Source organism: Staurois parvus, unplaced genomic scaffold, assembly GCF_062004578.1.
Source record: "Staurois parvus isolate SC_StPar_1 unplaced genomic scaffold, SC_StPar_1.0 ptg000397l, whole genome shotgun sequence".
NCBI lineage: Eukaryota > Metazoa > Chordata > Amphibia > Anura > Ranidae > Staurois > Staurois parvus.
The window spans coordinates 6036530-6057493 of record NW_028318193.1 but is presented as its reverse complement, the minus strand read 5'-3'; the positions used below and the strand labels follow the sequence as shown (position 1 = coordinate 6057493).

At 37.3% G+C, this 20964-nt stretch overlaps 1 protein-coding gene across 1 annotated transcript in view; it reads left to right on the top strand.

The window, feature by feature from the left end:
* Positions 1 to 20964, top strand: part of PTPRK (protein tyrosine phosphatase receptor type K) — a 528548-nt gene that overhangs the window by 473304 nt on the left and 34280 nt on the right. The window contains exons 24-27 of the mRNA XM_089686377.1: positions 2887 to 2923; positions 3492 to 3589; positions 5756 to 5872; positions 15456 to 15610. Of these exons, the coding sequence (XP_089542503.1) occupies positions 2887 to 2923; positions 3492 to 3589; positions 5756 to 5872; positions 15456 to 15610 (407 nt within the window). The remainder of the gene's footprint in view (positions 1 to 2886; positions 2924 to 3491; positions 3590 to 5755; positions 5873 to 15455; positions 15611 to 20964) is intronic.

Genomic DNA, 20964 nt, shown 5'->3' with positions numbered 1-20964 from the left:
CAGGTGTCACAACGATACCCACTCAGTTTATTCAGAGTGGACACAAGAAGACCCCACTCTGTAGACAGCCAGATGTAAACGGGCTCCAATGTCCATTCTCATCAGGTTACCTCTGATCCGTTCTGCCGAACCAGAAAGGAAAGCAGTCCTTTTCAGTTTTTTAATTAGAACTGATTGGACCCAGAAGTAGATGAGTGTAATCAGGCACAAGTCTGTTTACATCCACCCGTTCATAGGGCTTTATGAACCTTCTGATCAAGTCAGCCTGAAAAAGACAGATGGACCTGATCGGAATGCCTGTGTGAAAGGAGCCTTTATCGTGTGACATAACAATTGCAATTTACATGATTTTATGGGTCCTCTGCTTTCAAAAAAATATATATAATGCTTTGGGGATTTAAGTGTTGGGGTTTTAAATGTGAAAAATAAAACATGGGTTAACTTAGAATTATGCCTGCTAAGGAGGTTATTATCTCTTTTTTAAGTTTGGCATCCATATTGTGTTTGTGAGCTGCTAATACTACTTTTTCTGGTGCACCTGATTACCAGACCACCAACAGGTGTTTAAAATATAAACTAGCCACTGACAAATTGCAAATACAACTACGAGAAGCTAACAAAAATAGCTTGCATAAAGTTCAGGCAGCACACCAAACAGCCAACATTTATAATATAATGCGGACCTATTTTGCCTCTCTTCTAACCTTGGCACACTTAACATTTTTATTATTGTCTAAACATTAGTATCAGAGTGTTTGGCTGGTATCATCTAAATAACTTAGGCATTTTATGGATTCAAATTAAAATTGCTACAGATTTTCATCAGATGACATAACATTGAACTACCCATTGGCCATGACTTCTGTATCTGTGTGTATTGACTGGACAAGCTGGGCCCTGTTTGGTGTCATGCAGGGTAGATGTATAAAACCTTCGGCCACAGATTTGGTGTTATGCAGAGAAGATATATAAAACCTAAAGGAAAGTAAGCAAATGCCCACTGTCCTTTTTTAAAATGCCAGTTCTAGAATGGGGGGAAAAAACCATAACTGTGAACAACAAGTTTTCTCCAAACTTGTCATTTCACATGAGATATTGTTAAAGGGAAGTAAAGCAGTATTGATTATTTCCCGAGACAACTTTATTTTCTTTTCTACCATCAAATAATGGCTTGACAGGAAAATTTTATATATATATATATATATATATATATATATATATATATATTTATATTTATATATTGCACCGTCACATTTTTTACCTTAAATGTCTTTTAATGCTTCAATAAGAGGTCAGCGTGTAAATGTTTGACTGCAGGTGTTACACAACTTTCACCCAGGATTCACACATTTTTCAAATGGAGTTCCATTAAATTGTGTCTATCATATGTGAAACATTAATAGATAGCAAGAAGTTTGAGTACTTTTTTTGAAACCATAGAAATGTAGAATTTATACTTACTGTCTACTATTTGCTTTAATTTGGACAATTTGCCTTCTGCAGTCATGATTTGTCTCACATTTTTGTCTCTGAGATTTTTTAATGAAACTTAATAATGGGTTCTTCTAACTAAGCTTTAGATAATTGGGTAATATTATATAAAAAAATAAAAATTGATCATAAATTTGCTAAACCCTACTTAGTGTTACTGTTGTTGGAATACTAAACCATAGTAATTCAAATTAATACATTCATTATTTTCAGGAATATTATGAATATGCAGTTTAGTAGATTTAACTCTGAAGAGAGGCCTTCAGTTCTAGAATGTGTTTTTCCTTTGTGCTCCCACTAGTGCTATCCTTTTTGAAGGGGCACCAATGCTCATAAAGTTTGACTTATGGCTGCTTATATGTTCCAGTCACCCATAAACAAGTCTTATACCCAGATTTCAATTGGTCTCCTAAAGGAAATCCTGCCAGGAGTAAAATGCAGGTTACCATTTTAAGCTTAAATTCATTTTAAAAAAAAATGCAATGTAAGCATGCAGAAAAATAATTGTGTTATTGTAAATTGTATTAGTTGATTTTTATATATCATAACATCTCTTTAGTCACTGTACAAAGTGACATAATTTGATAACAAAGATAAGTCACATTAAATCAGACACAAAGAACCTTGACCCTAGGAACCTGGACATTATATATTTTTAAATAATGAGATAAGATGATTAAAATGTTTCTATGAAAGCTATTTTATGGCATTGGTGTCCCTTCATGCTTGATGTTTATTAGATACCCACCAAAAGTGCCCAATCGTAAACCGCCTGCAGGTGTTCATGGGTTTGCCTCTGAAGTGAGTTTAGTGCTTTTTGGAAAGATGTCTGGATTTTTGTGGCTGCCCTTGACATTTGGCCCACACCATATGCTGACTGCCACAATTACTTTAACATCTTCCTGCATGCGGCACATGTTGCTTTTATTTCTGTAAATTGAATTTTATTATCTGAAACTGAGAGCCTCTCATTTCCATTTAGTTAAGTCCTTTTCTTCCAGGGGACCCTAAGTAAAATGTTTTCAAGGATTCTTTTTTCTTCATGTATAACCAAAGTATTTTAGTAGAATTTTGGTGACCTGTATATACTATTGCTATTACATTTAATTTTAAAAAAGATTTTTGTAGTATCCAATACCACCAGCAAACACTGTTTCTGGCTAAACAGAGAAAGTGCTGGCTTGAGATTTGTATTTTTTATTCTGGGTAGTTACATTATTAAGTATGACAGTTGATTGTCCATATAGAATGTGTAATTGAAATAATCACTCATGCACACTCTTTGATTTCTATTTCTGTAACGTTTTGTGTAAATGGCCAGACAGTTTTAGTAGTTCGTATAATTTTAATGCACCCTATTGATCCTAAGAATGAATTATTTGCCTGTTGTTTCAGGGATATCAGAGACCGAGCCATTACATTGCCACCCAAGGTAAAAGAATCTGTTCTGCTCTCTACTTTAATTGCTTTCATTTAAGCTTCCTGGCAAGATTTCATTTGCATTTAGAAACTTGTATTGAAATATAAATACTACTTTCTGTTGAACAGAGATTGGCACTGCCTAAGTTAGTGAAGAACTTTTATACTTTTTTGGCTTATTGACCCGTAGCTTGACTAAAATCAAACTTTAAAAACATTTACAGCTATTTATGTGAACATTTCTAGAACTTCTAAGAACTATGGGATTTGCATGATAGCATTTTAGGAAACATTCCTATCCAGAAAGTTCATTAAAAAGCACTGAAGAAGATGATTATTTATCTTTCTCCAAGTCCAATATAAAGCAATAATTGCAATTTGAAGTATAGGGAAGTATAGGAAAATAAAAACTTCAGTTTTGTTAACCTTGTATTTGCACACGTGAATATATACATAAACATAATTTCCTACACTGTCAAACATTTTTAAATATACCCACATATGTCACAGATGAAAATAGGAATAAGGGTCATGGTTTTGTCTCTTTCAACCTACTGATCTTTATTTTTCTGTTTGTATAGGCCCAGTTCATGAAACAGTGTATGATTTCTGGAGGATGGCTTGGCAAGAGCAATCTGCCTGCATTGTTATGGTCACAAATCTAGTTGAAGTTGGCCGGGTAAGACTGCATTTAGTTTAGTTGAGGCTTGCCAGCTCAATCAGATCAGTGTTATCCTAAATAATGTTTTCCATATGCCTTAGGTCTCATTTAAACTTGCGTCAAAATGTGGCATTTGACAAACTTTTTTTAATGCGGTTTGAATGCCAGTCAAAGCACCTCACTAAATAAAATGGTTACCTTACAGTCCTGTTCACAGTGTTTGCTTTGCTTCATTAAAAAACTATACCCCATGTCATTTTTTTGGTGCTCCAAAGCATTTCCAAAGCCTCCATAGAAGTCTATCACAATGCTCGCCAACAGCACCTGCAGCATTTGAGAGACATTTATTCAAAGTCAGCTTCATTTTGTTTTGGAGGTATTAGATGTATCAAATATCCCAGGATGCACTGAGAAACCAACAAGTAAATGAGAAAGACATAATCTCAGTCACTTCCAGTTCATGGGTGTATATTCTGGAAGTTTCTGGTGCAGACGTCACATCTGGTGTGCAGGGGGAAGGTAAGCGAGGTCTGGACCGGAGCGAAGCAACTAGCAGACAGCCCACGTGGTGTGCAATGTGGGAATGCTATAGTGGAAGGTGAGCATGGACTGGAAAGAGGACTGAGCGGAAGAGAATCGGCAGAACTGGCAGACCGGAGTAGGAGAAACTATCAGTTGTAATTCCTGGTTAGCAGCATGGGAGCAATATAGCAAGAGGTGAGTGGAGGGGAATCAGCAAAACTGGGGGATACTAATGAGTGTGGAGAATCTGCAGAGCTGTGTGTTAAAATCAAAGCAAGTGTAAATGTGTTCTCACTGAGTAGTTTTACATGCCAAGCATAAAGATATAGGTGAAGTGAAATGTGTTTAAACAAAGGAATAAATCTTTTCTTACCCTGATAGTGTTTCTGAGATCTGTAAACATTCCACTCCCTTGCCATTTGCTTAGGTTTTCCAGGGGAGAGGAGGATCAAGTAAGTAAAACAGGTTCTCCTTTGCCCTGGAAATAATGAGCTATTGTGCAGGCACAGCCCCATTACAAGGGTTAATTTTTGACTGCCCAGAGTTTGGCTTTAAAGTGTATGTATCATCTAAATGTTTGGTTTTGGATTGCATAGGAAAGGTTTTTTTTTATTTTTTTTATTTTTCCTTCATGGTTTCCTTCTACTTTCCTGTATTGGAGATGCAAAAAGAGAGGAAACATCTCTAAAATTAGAGAAATTTCCCTTTTAGACAATTTTCACTGGAACAGGTGTCCCCAATGGATGATTTACTCTTGCCTCTTGTCCTGGTGACAGCTGTAAAATTTCCAAACACTTTCTGAATCTCTATAGCAGATATCTTGATTTGCGTACACTTTAAGTCAGAACTCCAGCCAAAATGTGAAAATAAATTGGCCATTAAAAGTAAAATATGCAAGCAGCTCATGTTGCAATGCTCACCTTCAATCCAGAGCTGTCTTTTGCAGTACCTTTTTTCATCACTTGATTCCCACAGTGTTCTTGGTTAAAATGTCAACTAGTGTCTTTTAACTAACTATCTCAGAGCCCAGGCTGTTATGGTTATCACATAGTACTACTGCACTGATGTAATTCAGTGCAGAAGTAACCACCAGCACTGGATAAGAAAAGAAAGATCAGTGACATCATCAAAGTAGTCGGGGTGGAGGTAGAAAAACATACTTTTGCTTTAGATGTTCATAGATAATTACAGTATTGTTCTTAAAGTATAATTAAAGCCACGTTTTTTTGTTTTGGACAGAGCAGGGATAGATTTGAACACCTATTAGATTTTTTGCAGCCTGTGCCCCCATTAGGGAGAGTCACCCTCTCTATTTGTCCTATTTACTATTATCATTGAAATTGAAAGAAAACCCTACATTTTTGGTTGTCCCCAGAAAATTAATAGGGGAAATTTTTCCAATTTGTACACTAGTTTTGGTGGCTAAGGAATTCTCCTAATTTACAGGGATTTTCACTCCCTTTCTTTTTTGGAACAGGAAGTGAAGGTAAATATCCCCAATGGAACACAGATGACAAAAAATAAACTGACAGGTTATAACCCTTCCTTACTGTATTAATAGAAAATTATAGGAAGAGAGAGATACATCTACTTTAAAGAAGGAACAATTGCATTGAGATGTATTTGTACTAATTTTATTTGGGGTTTTTTTTATGGTTACAGGTGAAATGTTACAAGTATTGGCCTGATGATACTGAAGTCTATGGAGATTTTAAAGTGACATGTATAGAAATGGAGCCACTGGCTGAGTATGTCATCCGTACATTTACACTTGAAAGGGTAAGAAAAATGTGAAAGGCTTTCATAAATTTCAAAGTGACCTTGTTACCACAGGTTTACCTTAACAAAGCCTGTAAAAGAAGAGCATCGATACATAACCTTTCTGGAAGTCTATATATATAATCTGATGTTTTGCTGCTCCCCAGTCACTCCAGGTATCCCATGCTTTTGGATATGCAAATAATGGCTCCTCCTTACCACATGCTGTGATTCCTCCCATTGGGTTGCCTGTCCTATAGTGACATTCGAGCCAATGGGATGAAATACAATGTGTGTCAGGAAGAGCAGGTATTCACAGAACCAGAAGTTTGGAAAGCACCAGAAGTTGAAGACTCGGGCCACTGCTGGAAGAATAATTATAGATGCTCTTCTTTTGCTAGCTGTTCACCATTTACAAGAGACTCCCTAGTATATTGAAATGGCCTGCATTTACCTTATCACTATACAACACCAAACTATCAGTTATCACAGTGAAATAGACAGCCCTGGTGAATAAAGTAAATCTCATTTTCAGCAAAACTCAACTTTTTAGTTTGTCTAAATATATGTGTGTGCAGTCGAGGCTTTAGTTAAAATTGGCCAATTTATGAATCTAGGTAATCAGGATTTCCAATTTCATGATTCTCCATAATTAAGGCAACTGATGTTACACAAATGTTGAAATAGGCTATTTGTTCAGCAAGAGCTATCTAATTCACTGATTTCCTCATCTTTGTTAGCTATAGCCAGCAAAGTTTTGCTATTGGAGAGGCATTGTGCTCCAGTTGTATGCAGTTGAATGCATCCGAGAGGAAAAAACACTAAAAGACCATCTCTTTTGTTCTGTTTTAAAACTCAAGGTTGTTGCAGTCATGTCGGGTACCAATCTCACAAGCCCATCCAGGAGTTCCCCTGGAGCCTTTTATTTTTATCAATGAATACAAGGCTTCCTCTGATTGGCTGAGTTTGTGATCATGACACCATTCACCTGTCTTTCCACCTTGGCCAGTAAGAGGAAGCATTGCATTCATTGATAAAAATACAAAGCTTCTTCTGACTGACAGGGATGCACTATGACTGATTCGATCTATACCCTGTAGCAGAGAGGAAATGTCTCAAACTGTTGCTGGAAAACAGCACCATTTACAGCATGCAGCTATTGCTGCTATACTCTATTACAGCAGTTCCAATGATCAAACTGTTCTGGCATGGAAATACTTTCCAAATGCTAATTTGGTGATTGGAAACCTGGAATTCTACTTTTAAGCTCAAGGAAGGAAGAAATGTGTTACAGGGTGTGTTCTTATGGCAAAGCCTTGTAGTATGTAGCATTCAATAGAATTATTATACAGGATTTATGTAGCGCCAACAGTTTGCTCAGCGCTTTGCAATATAACGGGAGACAATACAGCAACAATACAGTTCAATGCAAGAGGGATTTGAGGGCCCTGCTCCTTGGAGCTTACATTCTAGGAGAATAATAGAAATGTTTCTGAGTAGACCTTGAGATCACTGGAGTGCAATATTGTGTTGCTTATATGGAAACCTATGGCAGTTGAATGAGGCTTCTTGAGTAGTAATGGGGACATTAGCTGCCTAATTTGTTTTGCAGATGGATTTTGAAAATGTAGGCATTGTAGATATATTTTTGTTACTTTGAAGCACAAATTATTGATAAATTGTTACTAGGCTGTGAAATCATTATTATTATACAGCATTTATATAGTGCTAAAAGGTTTGCTCAGTGCTGTACATTATAGTGGGGGACAGAACATGAGACAATACAGTAACAAAACAAAACACGAGGGGTTCGAGGGCCCTGCTCTTTCGAGTTTACAATCTAGGAGGGAGGGGATAGTGGTACAGGAGGAAGTGGCTCTGGGGGATGGAGTGGTAGGAGGAGTGGAGGAGATCGGCTGTTAGATGAGGGCAGGGTAGGCTTCCCTGAAGAGATGGGTTTTCAGGGTGCGCCTAAAGGTGAGGAGGGTAGGTGACAGTCTGATGGATTGGGGTAATGAGTTCCAGAGGATGGGGGAAGTCCTGCAGTCGGGCGTCGGAGGTGGAGACCAGGGAGCTAGAAAGTAGGAGGTCTTGTGAGGAGCGAAGATTACGGGTAGGGTGGTATTTGGGTATCATTAGCCTTATTATACCCCATATTTAGCCCTCATGCACACCAGTGCAGCTTTGAAGTTGTGCAAAGTTGCTAGACTTTGAGGCCGACAATTCAGTGTGACTTCATTTAACATATGTCAATGCAAGTCGCCCAAAAATAGTGCAGGGACGTTTTTCAAAGTCACTGTGACTTGAGTCACACCGATTTGAATGGTTCCATTGCCGCTTATGGGGTGTGACTTGTCATGCGACATTGAACTGTCAAGGAACATGACAAGTTGCACTGGTGTGAACCTGGACTAATGTGTAAAGTTTGTGTTTAAAGCACAGCTCCCCTTTTCTATTTCTGTATTGTAAAGCAGGTTGGGGAACTTAAAAAAACATGGATACAATGTTTTCTTTTATGTCCGTACAGTAATTTGTAGCCTATGGGAAATGTTAACTGCTTCTTCATTACACAGTATTTAAACCACTCTTATATTATGCTTGTAAATATGCATAGACAACTGTTGTCTGTACTCCCACCATAACAATAAACCTATTTTAGATGTTGGGGATACTATACAAATATAACAGAGCAAAGCAGCTAACAAACATTGTTCACAAAATTGATTTATTGTTCTACTTTATGGCTTCCAATATATGATCGGTGAAAGCAAAATAAATTGAGACATTTTTAAAACACACAAGACTTGTTCATTAGAGGAAAACACTTTAGAAAAGTAATGTTTGTAGTTCTTCTATTCCTACATTTAGCTTGCTTTTAAAATAAACCGAAAATCAGATGCACTATGGTTATATTATTTGTATAGTATATTGTATAATACAGCCTCCCACAGTCTGTATATGATAAGTAAATCTCCAAAGCTGTGTATAGTGTAATTAGAACTTTTCTGTAATGCAGTACATATTTTGTTTCTGAAATGCAAGGCATTGTCAGCAATAAAACCCACTGAACAGTGAAATAAACACTTAAGTAAGGAAATGTTAAGGTACAGATTATTATTAATTTTAAAAGCAAATGAAATTTCTGAGCACAGATTACAAAGTACTCTATTGATCTGATTTATAATGTTCAAGAAATCTGTGGAATTGAGAAAGTCACTTTAGTGTTCAAGGCTAGAGAATAAAGTGACATTTTTATTGCCCCACAATAGCAATAAATATACCCCAGCCAATTTATTGGCTTTTTCCCATATTTACCTAGTGTGTATGAGATTATAGTTTAGCAGTTCACACATAGCCAAGAACTGATGTAAATGATTCAGGGCTCAATGCACTTAAGAATATCTCATGAGATACTTGAATCATGTGACATATTTTTAACAGTTATCTCCTGCGATGCTGAAATGTCAGTTCACTATCACCTTAAATAAGTAGTGGTCCAGGCATGAGGTATTTAAGGAATGTAAAAATATTATAAATAGCTAATTTGGAGTATTCCCTTCCTTTTTGGATCAGTTTCTCAACAGTAATACCTAGGAACTTAAATATGGAATTACTTAGAATCATTGTGTTGGGTTTACTTGAAGTATAACTAAAGAAAAAAAGTTTTTTGTTTTGTTTTTTTGGATGGAGTGGAAGGGGATTAGAACCCCTGTTATATTTTTAATGTTGCCTGTGCCCTGGTGGAAGATTCACCCCTCTATTTGTCCTGTTCACTGTTGTTATTGAAAGTGAAAGTAAAAGAAAATCCCAGATTTTGGGTTGTCCCAGAAAATTAATAAAGGGGAAATCTTCCAGTGGGGACAGGACATTGGTTCTGGTGACCTGGGGTCCCCAAAGGATTTTTTTCATTTGTAGGGTTTCCTGTTTTAGCTATGGGACAGGAAGTGAAGGGAAATCCCCCCACCCCCACCACCCCCAATAACAACATTGTCTTTTTTACTGGTGTAAAAAGGGTATTTATCTGTGTGTCTGTTTTTTTATTTTATATTTTCATTCAATATTTGACATTTATAAAGATATTTTGTATTTACCAGGTGTGTCCTGTGAAAGCAGCTTCCCTTTGACTGGTATTCCAGTCACCTTTTTTCTTTTGTATTAATACATATGTTGCAGGGACCACACTGATTTAGTGAGTTGGCATATTTCTACAGTTTAAACTACTGTACCTCTTTATTAGCAATACAAACTGCCTGGGGTTCTGATCCTTCTCCATTGTATCCATCCCACTGAATATCACATCATGAGATAAAATACCTGAATGGTTTCATGAGATTAGTACATGTTGATGAAATAAGCATGTTGATGAAATAATTCATTTTTTGAGAATTAAAGAAACATTTTTGAAAACATAATATTTTATCTCAAATTTTAAAGAGGAAAGTAACTCTTTGTGAATTCAGTGTGTTATATAAACCTTATTTTTGTATGCAAATAGCCTAAAGTGTATGTATAGCCAAACCTATCCAAAGTTTTGGATGGATTAGGAAAGAGTCAAGTTTGTATTGCTGGCTTTGTCCCAGTTAGCTAGATTCACCCTCTTGATTTGTCTTGTTCATTTTACAGTTGTCACCAGAACAAAACATGAAGGAAAATATTTAAATGGGCATATCCTTTCCAGGAACAACTGTCTAGGATGGGAACAACCCTAACTTTTTAGAAAATGTATTTTACTTCCTGGTGCATCTGCAGAATGGAAAGAGGAGAAATATTCCAAGGAGACACTAAAAGCAATAAAACAAACTGACAGATCTTAACTATTCCATTCTTTATCCAAAACTAAAAACAACTTGTTATACATAACAAGATTGTACTTCTGAATAACTGAACTACATTAGGGCTTTTTGTTTTTAGTAGTAGTGCTGCCCTATTTGCTCCCCTTTAAGTGTTTTGTTATGTAGTCCATTTAACCACCATGCTCAGATGCAGATCAGGCCTTTTTCACACAAACCTCTGGGTTCATGGACACCCCCAGGGAGTATAAATTTCTCAGCTTTGATTCTTCAGGAGATCAGAAAGGCCACACCTAATGAAGCAAAGGTAGCTGGGCAGGTGATCTGCAGCCAGATGAGAGGCCTTCCACTGTAAAAGCCAGGCAGGAGTACTTCATTTACAATGGGGTGGCCATTTGTCCTAGGACATTGGATCCCTCCAGCTGTTCACCTGTGTTACCAGAGCTACCGTAGACTTAACTGTGATACCATATAAGAGAATAATTACAAGTAGCTGGTTGTGTTTTTAACTGTTTTCCTAGTGATTCTCAGCTAGACACTGTTGTTATAGAGATTAATAATGAGACTATGCTATGCAGTTACATGTTACCCTTTTGAGTCACAGAGACATGGACATGAAGAGTTTGTGTTTTGTGCTGGCTTCACGTGTTTGTTTCATCTTTCTGCTGTGTATGCATGTTTTTGCTATCCTGAACCTGTTTTGCATTATTGTTTCTAACTTTCCACCTGTTTAGTAAACTGAAAGTTACTGTTCTCTGTCCGATCATTGAGCTGATTACCTATTTTGTTATACTTGTACAGTTAGGTCCATATATATTTATACACAGGCACAATTTTATTTTTTTTCAGGTATTTATCAAAACATATTCAAGCTATAGTTATATAATGGATATGGGCTGAAAGTTCACACTCTCAGGTTTAATTTGAGGGTATGTACATCCAAATTGGAGGAAGGGCTTAGGAATTAAAGCTCTTAAGATTAGCCATCCCCCCTTTTTCTATCTGTATCTGTCTGATAAGTGCATCAAAAATTTAATTGTATTAATTTTAATTGGACAGTTCAGGCTAGACAGCATCTGATTGGTCAACACCGTCAATGTGAATAACAAGCCTGGGTTCACACAGGAGCAATGGGGAAACTGCATGTGATGTGGATGGGAATCGCATTCCTGTTCAAACTGCATGCTATTCTTTGCCGTGCAATTTGCGTCCATTAACTCAAATCACACCTCAAAGTATCAGTACTCGTACTCACCATTAAAAAAAGTATTGTTGCATCATTAGACAGAATACAAGGTGTTCTGTGATTGGAGGAGGGGAAGATGTATAGCAGTTCCATCTGTGGCCTCCTTCAATCCCAGAACACCTTATATTCTCTGAAAAGAATACAAGATGTTTTACAAATGGAGAAGATGGAGTGAGGGTGACTCAAATTGCTTTATGTAGTGTACACCTTTACTTCATGCATTCTACTAGGGCCGGAAGTTTGATGCTTACAGCGATGTCAGAATAAATGAAGTTATCATTTTTGCCTAAAACAGCAGCATCCACAAACAGGACACATATTAGGGTTTTTTTCTTTCTTTTTAAATAGCAAATGTGCAAATATTGTTTGCTTTGTTTTGGGGTTTTTTCTGTGAGTTCAACTTTAAAGCTTGCAGTTCATTAAAAAACATAAATATGAATATGTATAATATAGATTTCTTTTTAGCCAGGAAATTCATATTCGTGTGTGTGTTCCCAATACTTCAGCACCTGAAGAGTAGGCTGCTCGCTTTGTATGGTGTTTTCACTGTGCTCCAATGAGAAAGCTGTTCAATATAATCAAATCTGAGAAAAACATGCTCTAAAAATGTCCATTCGCAATTAACAATTTTATGTGACTCTCAGTCTGACCCTTGCAGGCATTTATCTTTGGCTAGAGTTTTATATGAACTTTTACCTGCAGGCATGTAAATATTGGGCATGAGCTGGTGAAAACCATAGTCATTTGGATCTCTGAATTTCATCACTGCTATGAACAAAACCAAACATTTTTTGCTCATTGTTTCTTCTACGCAATCTGTTGGGCCTCATTAATTCGAGTGATTAGCTTTTCTGCTTGCCGACAGAGAAACTTTGGCTCCACGCACACGATGGGAAAGAACAGCTGTGGCCAGATTTGTACCCTGTATGACACAACCAGTCACATGCGATAAGAGCCTCCGAACAGCCCGGGACACAGAAAGTTTGCTTCCAGAGTTGGCAGGTCTGGCCACATACAAAGTGGATGCAGCTAACTGTCCTGTGTTTATGCAGCCATAGCACAGAGTTCTGCTGCATCTAGGTGCCATGTTTTGCTCAGCGCCTTGTTAAACCTAAACAGGATCAAGCCTTAGGTTGTTTTTTTTCTCTGGTTCAGTGCATGCTAACGTGTAAGTGTAAGACCCCTTGCACATGATCGTCATAATTTACTGATGTTTACTCAGGAACTTGTTGACAGAGTTCTGAGTAAAACAAAAAAAAAACGTGTGTAACGACCTTGAATGATGTTGAGTAATTGTGTCAGCACGTAGACGAATACAATTTTTTTTTCCACTGACAGCGTTCTAATATACTCGCGTAAACATGCTTATAGATGAGAAAAGACGTGTATGCGAGTAAATGACTGCACTCAAAAGTAAAATTTTCTCTTTTTCTTTTACGGGTCTGTACTCATCACTGTATTACTGATCTTTACTAAGCCATGTTAATTGCCCCATAGACAACAATGCATCTAAAATCAGATCAGTAAACAAATCTCAGCATTTTTTACTCCCATGTGCAAGGCCTAACACTTCCAGGTATATAATACAATACAGGCAGTGCCTGGGTTATGAATAAGATAAAAGGTTCTGTAGGTTTGTGCTTAACCCCTTCACGCCTAAGGGTAAAACAAATCTAAATGCCTAAGCACAATTTTGCAATGTTGACATGTGTTAGTAAAACCGTACATATCATCACAACTACTTTGTACATCCAGGACAAATTGGGCTTTAATTTGGTGGTAAATGGTAATGGATATCTCCTGATTTTTTTTTATTATCAAATGAAAACTGGCCCAAATTAGTAAAATAAAAATATTTTTTTTATTTAGCTGTGTGTTTCTTGTTACTACCATAACCTACCACCAAAGAACAACCCAAAATACATTTTCCAGCTCTTGACGATTGCAGTGATACCATATATGTATGTTATTTGTTGTTTGTACCTGTAGTACATCCCAGAAACAATAGTGCGCATTTTGTTTTTGTATTTTTTTTTACCTAAAACACACTGACACTGACATTGACACTAACTGACACTTATACCAATTTTTGTTTTAAATCCTGACCTTTGACCCTGACCTTTTTGACCTTGACCTTAACCCAAACAATAACCCTGGCACTGAACTAGATCAAACCTTAATCTAGGTATTTCTTCTTTATTTTTTATTTTATCTTTTAATATTTATTTATCTTTTTTTTTTTTTTTTTTACAAACATTTTATTTTTCCTCTCTATGCCAGGAGTTAGAGAGATACAATGTATCTATCTCCTCCATTCATAGAGAGAGAAAAAAAACAAGGGGGCCAGGCTGCACAGTGACTGATCACTGTGATAGCCAATCAGAGGCTATCACAGCGATCATGTGAACTAGAATCGGGAGTCCCGGGTCCCAATTGTTAGAATGGGACCTGGTGCTCTCAGTGACACTGCGGTCTTTGTGCTGGGAGTGTGTAGTGCGGCGCGCTCCCAGCACAAAGACAGGTACGCGGAAAAAAGCCCAGTTCTGTGAGGCCGCATATTTGTGTGGCGTCGGCGTCAAGGGGTTAAGCTGAATTTGTACGCAAGTTGGAACAGGTACATTTTTTAAGTGTAACTCCAGCCAAAAAAAATATTTTTAAGTTTTGATAGCATGCGGAAGGGTTAACTGGCCATGCAGTGACATGGGATTGCTGACAGGCCTGCCAGAGAGTAGGTGGCAGCATGCGGTGAGCAGCGAGATGGCCGCCCAGCGGTTTCCGGCACCAGCATGACATCACGCTGCCTCCTTTGTAAGTTGGATGTTTGTAACTTGGGCACTGCCTGTATAATAATGTGTACATTTAGGTTTAATATGGCTGTAATTACACATGAAGACAGAGGTATACAATAGTCTAGTAAAATATATTGCCTACCCAATCCCTGCCATTATGAAACTGGCCACAGCACCAGTCGAAAACAGGGGAGATAAAGCCTCAAAAAAAAAAAAAGAAAACTGCAATATATTACCTTTTTGGTGTTTGGATTTAATACCACTTTAAATTATTGTAAATACATGTTTTTTCTGCTTATGTTCATTTCCGTGATGTTTTTTTTCAGTACTACTTGGACATAGTTGTTCTACTATGTTGGATATCTGTTAGTATATCGTAGAAATGTGTTGGCTGCAGTGCAGTGGAAATATAGTGAAGTGCCATTGTCTTCTTCCTCCAGACGTTTGGTGAAAATTGATAGCTTGATAGTGCTGTAAAATATCCTAGAATAAAGCAGTCATCAGCTATAAACCTGCTTCATGACTCTGTAGCTCAGGACACAAAGAAAACCTAGCGCACACAGAGTAAAATAAATGCACTTTAGGGATACAAGAATGAATGCATTAGCTTAAGGCACATTTTTTTTTATTCTGCATTATTGTATCTGCCGCGTTGGTCTAAAAATATGCAAGACATAAAGTTATGTGCTGGGCTATGTGTTCTTCTAAAGAAATGTTAAGATAAGGATTGCTAAGGCACTTTCTGCTTCCAAGAATGATTTATTCTAATTGTTTTACAGAGAGGATATAATGAAATCAGGGAAGTCAAGCAGTTTCACTTCACCGGTTGGCCTGATCATGGAGTACCGTATCATGCCACAGGCCTGCTGTCTTTTATTCGGAGAGTAAAATTGTCTAATCCACCAAGTGCTGGTCCCATTGTGGTTCACTGCAGGTTTGTGTAACTTATCACTATTATTTCTAGTGTGTATTTTTTTTCATAATTGTTATGAAAATTGTTAGAAAAATAAATGTTGCTAAAATAGGAAAAATATCAGTGGACTGTGTTTTACAAACCATTGGCCTTCTACAGTTATATAGCAGAACCTAGGATCCAAGGCAACTATGCAGCAGATGATTTAAAAACTAGAAGTTTTGTTACCGTAGAAACGTTTTTGTCCAGGTCAGGTTCACTTTACTGATTTCAGTGTTAGGGAAAATATGGCGGTTGGAAAATGTCAATCATAGAAGTGACCAGAGCTCTCAAAATGATAAGTTCAATATTGTCTCTGTACAACCAAAGATCAGACGTCATATCTCCATCATCTTCCTGTGAATACAATCTTCCCATATCTACCAAAAAAAAAATATAATATACTGTAGTATGCTCAATACACCATGCCTCAAATCCTGTCCAATGTGCTCACATTTATAATAAAATAACCATATGTGTTCACAGTGTTCTTCTTTTTCTACCCTTACCCTTCATATACTTGTATATCCAATCAGTTATTCTCAAATTCACTAATTCACTTCAGCTCATTGTCTCCTTGTGTCTGGTACTTCAATGACCATCTCATGTGAATATCCACACAGGTTTACCCTAAATACCAATATAGTGCAATACTGTTTTCCAAAAATGCATGCAAGTGTTACCAGATCAGTGTTTTTCAAATCACTTTCCACCAAACTCCTCCAATTTCAACAGTCCCCTTCTTTGCTCCAACTTCTCTCCAGGGTTCCCAAGAAAGAGATCTCATACAGAGGCCATAGATCAATCCTTATAAAACTTTATATTTATTAAAATCTATGCACTTACAAACATTCAGTGTAAAACCACTTCCAAAATGGCCACTGCTGCACTTCCAGCATCCGCAATTGCATCAGTTATGACATCTGACGTCACTTCCTACCGGTTTCGTCATCTAGACTTCTTCCAAGGATGTCCTTGAACATATCTGTTTGCCTGTTTGTTTCAGTAAAGCATTTTTTTCCAATTTTCTGGTGGTTTTGCCCTTTGTAAAGTACTTAACCAGTTTTTTAAAAAAAACCTGCCGCCAGCCTGCAGTGAGAGATTCAAACTCCATGCTGAGCAACCCCTGGACATCACTGGCTACAAGTGGTTCTACAACTTCAACAAGATGTGGCTGCATTTAAGGTGCTGTTAGTAAATGAAATGTGTGAATGCAACCATGATTTCAATACTTTGATCACTGAAGGTTTAACTGCGCAAAGTGTGCACTTTTTCTCTGTTTTTTTACTCATATACAGTGCATTCCCTTGTGCATGGTATATTTAGAGCAGCTGCAGAAGACTTTGTTTCAGTTTTTACCAAAGACTGGGGGCTATATTTTATCACCTTTTGCTCAATTTCTTTTTGTCATGCTGCTGGTGGTCTTGTTTTTATCTGGCATGTAGTGTCTTCAGCGTTCCTTTTTTGTTTTAAGCCAGTTTTAGTAGCTTTAATGACACATGCGATAGACTCATGTTCATTTTATTAGGACCATGAAGAAACTCAAAAGTAATTGGGAGAACCAATGCAAAATTGTTGTACAGAGATAGGCTGTAAGTTGTATAGCAGGGTCACACACTGCTACTCCTCCCCATCATCACCTGTTATTGGCTGTCAAGGACACTGGCAGCGTCATGGTTAACAGGCTACCAGTAACCAAAGAAGCTGACATTGATCAGAGCCTGAGGGGCTAGTACCCTATCACATCCACTTGTAAATCAAGGCAGGCAATGGGCAGATTCCATAGTGAATAGCAGGTTGTATGCTTAGAATCCACCCACTGCCTGTTGTCTTATCACAAGTTGGGCGGAGCTGATGGGGAGCTAAGGTCTCTGAATTCCCATCATGCTACAGCTGCAAAACTCTTCAGCCACTACTCTGCTTCACTGAGTTTGGTGTTCGTCCCAAATGAATTTACAGTTGTCACGGAGAGGCATAACTGAGTTCTAATGAATGTCAAAGATGGGTTTACGAAGTTCCACAGAATGTGTTTGTTTCTGTTGGACCTCTTAAATACTTTTCATTGTTTTATTCAATGGCCCCAAATGTACCATAGTTCAAAGCAATCAGACACTAGCCTGTTTTTCTGATGCAGGTTAAACATTACAAACCCTACTTGTTGATGTAAACAATTTAGACCCTTTTCGCAGATGTTTCAATGAGCGCTGTTAGTTTAGACTTATTCAGCTAGATTCAATAAAATCTCTGTAACCAGAGCTGAAGGAATCCAGTTCAAGAATAATAAAGTTCAGTAACGGGCATTCTGTAAAGATTACTTTAAAAGTTTATAAATTGAAACTGAGTTAGGTTGATACAGTTAACAAGGACCTGTAAGTATATGCCTTAGATTAATAAAAAAACAATTATTCAACTTTGGCTCAACAGCCCTGAACAGACAGCTTGGTTTGTAAAAGGATAATTTCACCTTTTAGTAAAAAATAACATGCACATTTTTTTGCAGGTAAAAAGGACTGTGAATGCGTGACATGGCCAGACGGGCAGACAGATTTTTTTAAAATTTGACAGCTAGAGAGGGGGGAGAAGATCCCCCACCAGCTGTCAAAGCGGGGGCCAGGGGAGGTTGGCAGCTGGTCTGATCATAAAATTTTACATCCTTAATATGGGTGTAAAATGTAACATGTTACGAAAGGTGATCTGATCCTTTAACCACTCAACTACCACTGCATTATAAGAAAATGGCATATTGGTGGGCTTTTATTTTCGGAGCACTGCTTATAAATGTTGCTCCACAAATAATCTCTGGATGATAAATGCACCTGGTAATGTCTGTGAATGAGCCATCATCATGTGCAGAGCCAGCCTGCATGGCTCTATACCTTAGGATCACTGTGATTTGTCGTAGAAAGATGAATCACGGCAATCATAATGTAAATAGCGTGTTTACATCTGTGAGCCCAACCTTTTCTCTTGCAATGGAGGAAGGGAAGAAAGTGAAACTAAAGAATGAATAACTCATTTATTTGTTTATTCCAGATCAGCAGCAACCACTGTAGTATAAAAAAAAACTTTAACCCTTTTATCTTCTACTCCTTTACAATAAAACTGATTTCCATAGTGTCTCTGCTGTGGTTTACATATTTTAATCTTTTTGCCTTCCTTGCACATCTGAACATTCTTTTTCCATCATCCTGTCATATCTTACTGGTACATACTTTCATTTTATCCATTACCAAGCAATTTTAACCTCACAATACCTGCATTTTTCATCATTTACAAAACAAATTGCTGCAAAAAATGAGATCACTTTGGGGTGTCTACTGTACAAAAAGGGTTATTTTGTGGGGTATTCATGCTTTCATGGCATTTTTATTTGCAATGGCTTATAACAAAAGTATAGGGAAACAGGTTTGTTTTAAAAAAAAATGTAGTCAACTTTCCTTTCTACAGTAAAAAATTAGGAACCTGGCGGTTATAAAATACCACCAAAAAAATTCTATTTGTCTTCAAAATAAAAAAAAAAAACTAATCATAAAATGTATTTTATGTACATCATTGCATGACAAAGTAAATTTCAAACGATCATACTTCTGAAAAATGGCCTGCTATTGAAGCTTATTTCAGACACGTACAGTTTAAAATCATCAAAGTGCTGCACTGATCACTGATTAAAAGAGTGTTTGTTACTTTACAAACAAAACTAGAAACAAAAAGTGCATACAAAACAAAGTGTAGAAAATAAACACCAATAATTAAACAAATCATGGGCAGTGGGAAGCACACTATATACATTGAAATGAGGCCCCATGTGACAATGCTAAGCAAAAATCCAAAATGTAACACAAAACATGAAAACTGCACAAAATGTGCATAAATTGTGAACTACTGCTCACGCTCTATAAGCTGTGAAATATTCATTTGTGAAAATAAAAAAAAAGTTAAAGTGGTAGTAAACACCGCTTGCTGACTTTTACCCACAGACAAGCTTATAATAAAGGTTTCCTGTAGGTATAAGGATTATCTCCTAAACATGCACCATTTTGGAGATCTTTACTATTTTTGCAGCTAGTGACATCACCAGTGCACTGCGCTCTGGAACTGAGTATGCCATCCCTTCAAAGCTCTATGGCTGTGGCTCCCATGCGCATGCATGGGAATGACATCATTGCAGGTCGACCATTCAAACATCAGAGCCTGCAAATTTGAAAGAAAGACTGGGTGAAGATGGTAACCCTGTTAGAGATAACAGCGTGCCATTGTAGGAGCTTTGTTTTAAGGTACGTCTCATAATGTGCAAGTATACAGCGCTGAGCAGTTTTTTTGTTTTTGTTTTTCCTGCAAACTTTTGTACCACTTATAACAATATTTTCTGACACGCACAGTGCAAAAATCAAAATAATTGCAAAAGTATGAAGAATTGGCCAAACAATTCTCAAATGTGGTAATGGTTGCGCTAAAAACAGTTCATTGTAACACTCTTAATGCGAGAAATGCATGTGACCAACAAGGTACTTTCAGGGGCAGAGATAAATTACCGCTCATAAATTGGGGTCATTTATCTTTGGTAAGCAGGTTTGCTGAATATGCCGAGTGGGATCATACCACAGCTGAAAGTTCCTTGTTGGACACACTGATTTCTCACACTTAAGAGCGTTACACTGGACTGGTTTAGTGCATTTATTATTACATTTGAGTATTGATAGTGTGTGGGCAATTCACATTTTGTTATTTTTCTTATATTGCATGTTGCTATTCGGATGCTTGCACTGTGAGTGTCACACAGTATTGTTAATGGCGGAATTTTTAACCACACAAGATAATTTTGTTTTATAGTGTGTGTGTGTGTGTGTACCATCGTCCACACTGTATGCAATTTTTTTCACAATTTGTTTAATTATTGGTGGGTTTTTTTGCACTTTGTTTTGTAGGCATTTTGTTTCTAGTTGTGTTAACAGTCTAGTTGTACTAACACTCTTTTAATCAGTGATCAGTGCAGTACTGGATGGTTTTAACTTTTATATATTCTGTTTCTGATTTTGTGCCAGATGCTCTTTCGTATAATTACATCAAATAGCCTAGGAACAGATTCGAAAAATATTTTGGCTATGATTTTTAGAAACCTGCAGTTGCCTGCATATTAGCTATGCTTTAATCTCATGTGCCCCTGAAGCTCTGTATAACAATCTGCCAAGCTACTATGTTTTTGGATTCACTCTTCCATCCCACTATTGGTCAGTGAGACTACCCATTACAATGATGGGCTACAGGGACTGGTAGGTATAACAGTACAAAGCTTTGGATACCCTGGTGCAATCAAGCAGAAAGTGGAGCTTTACACT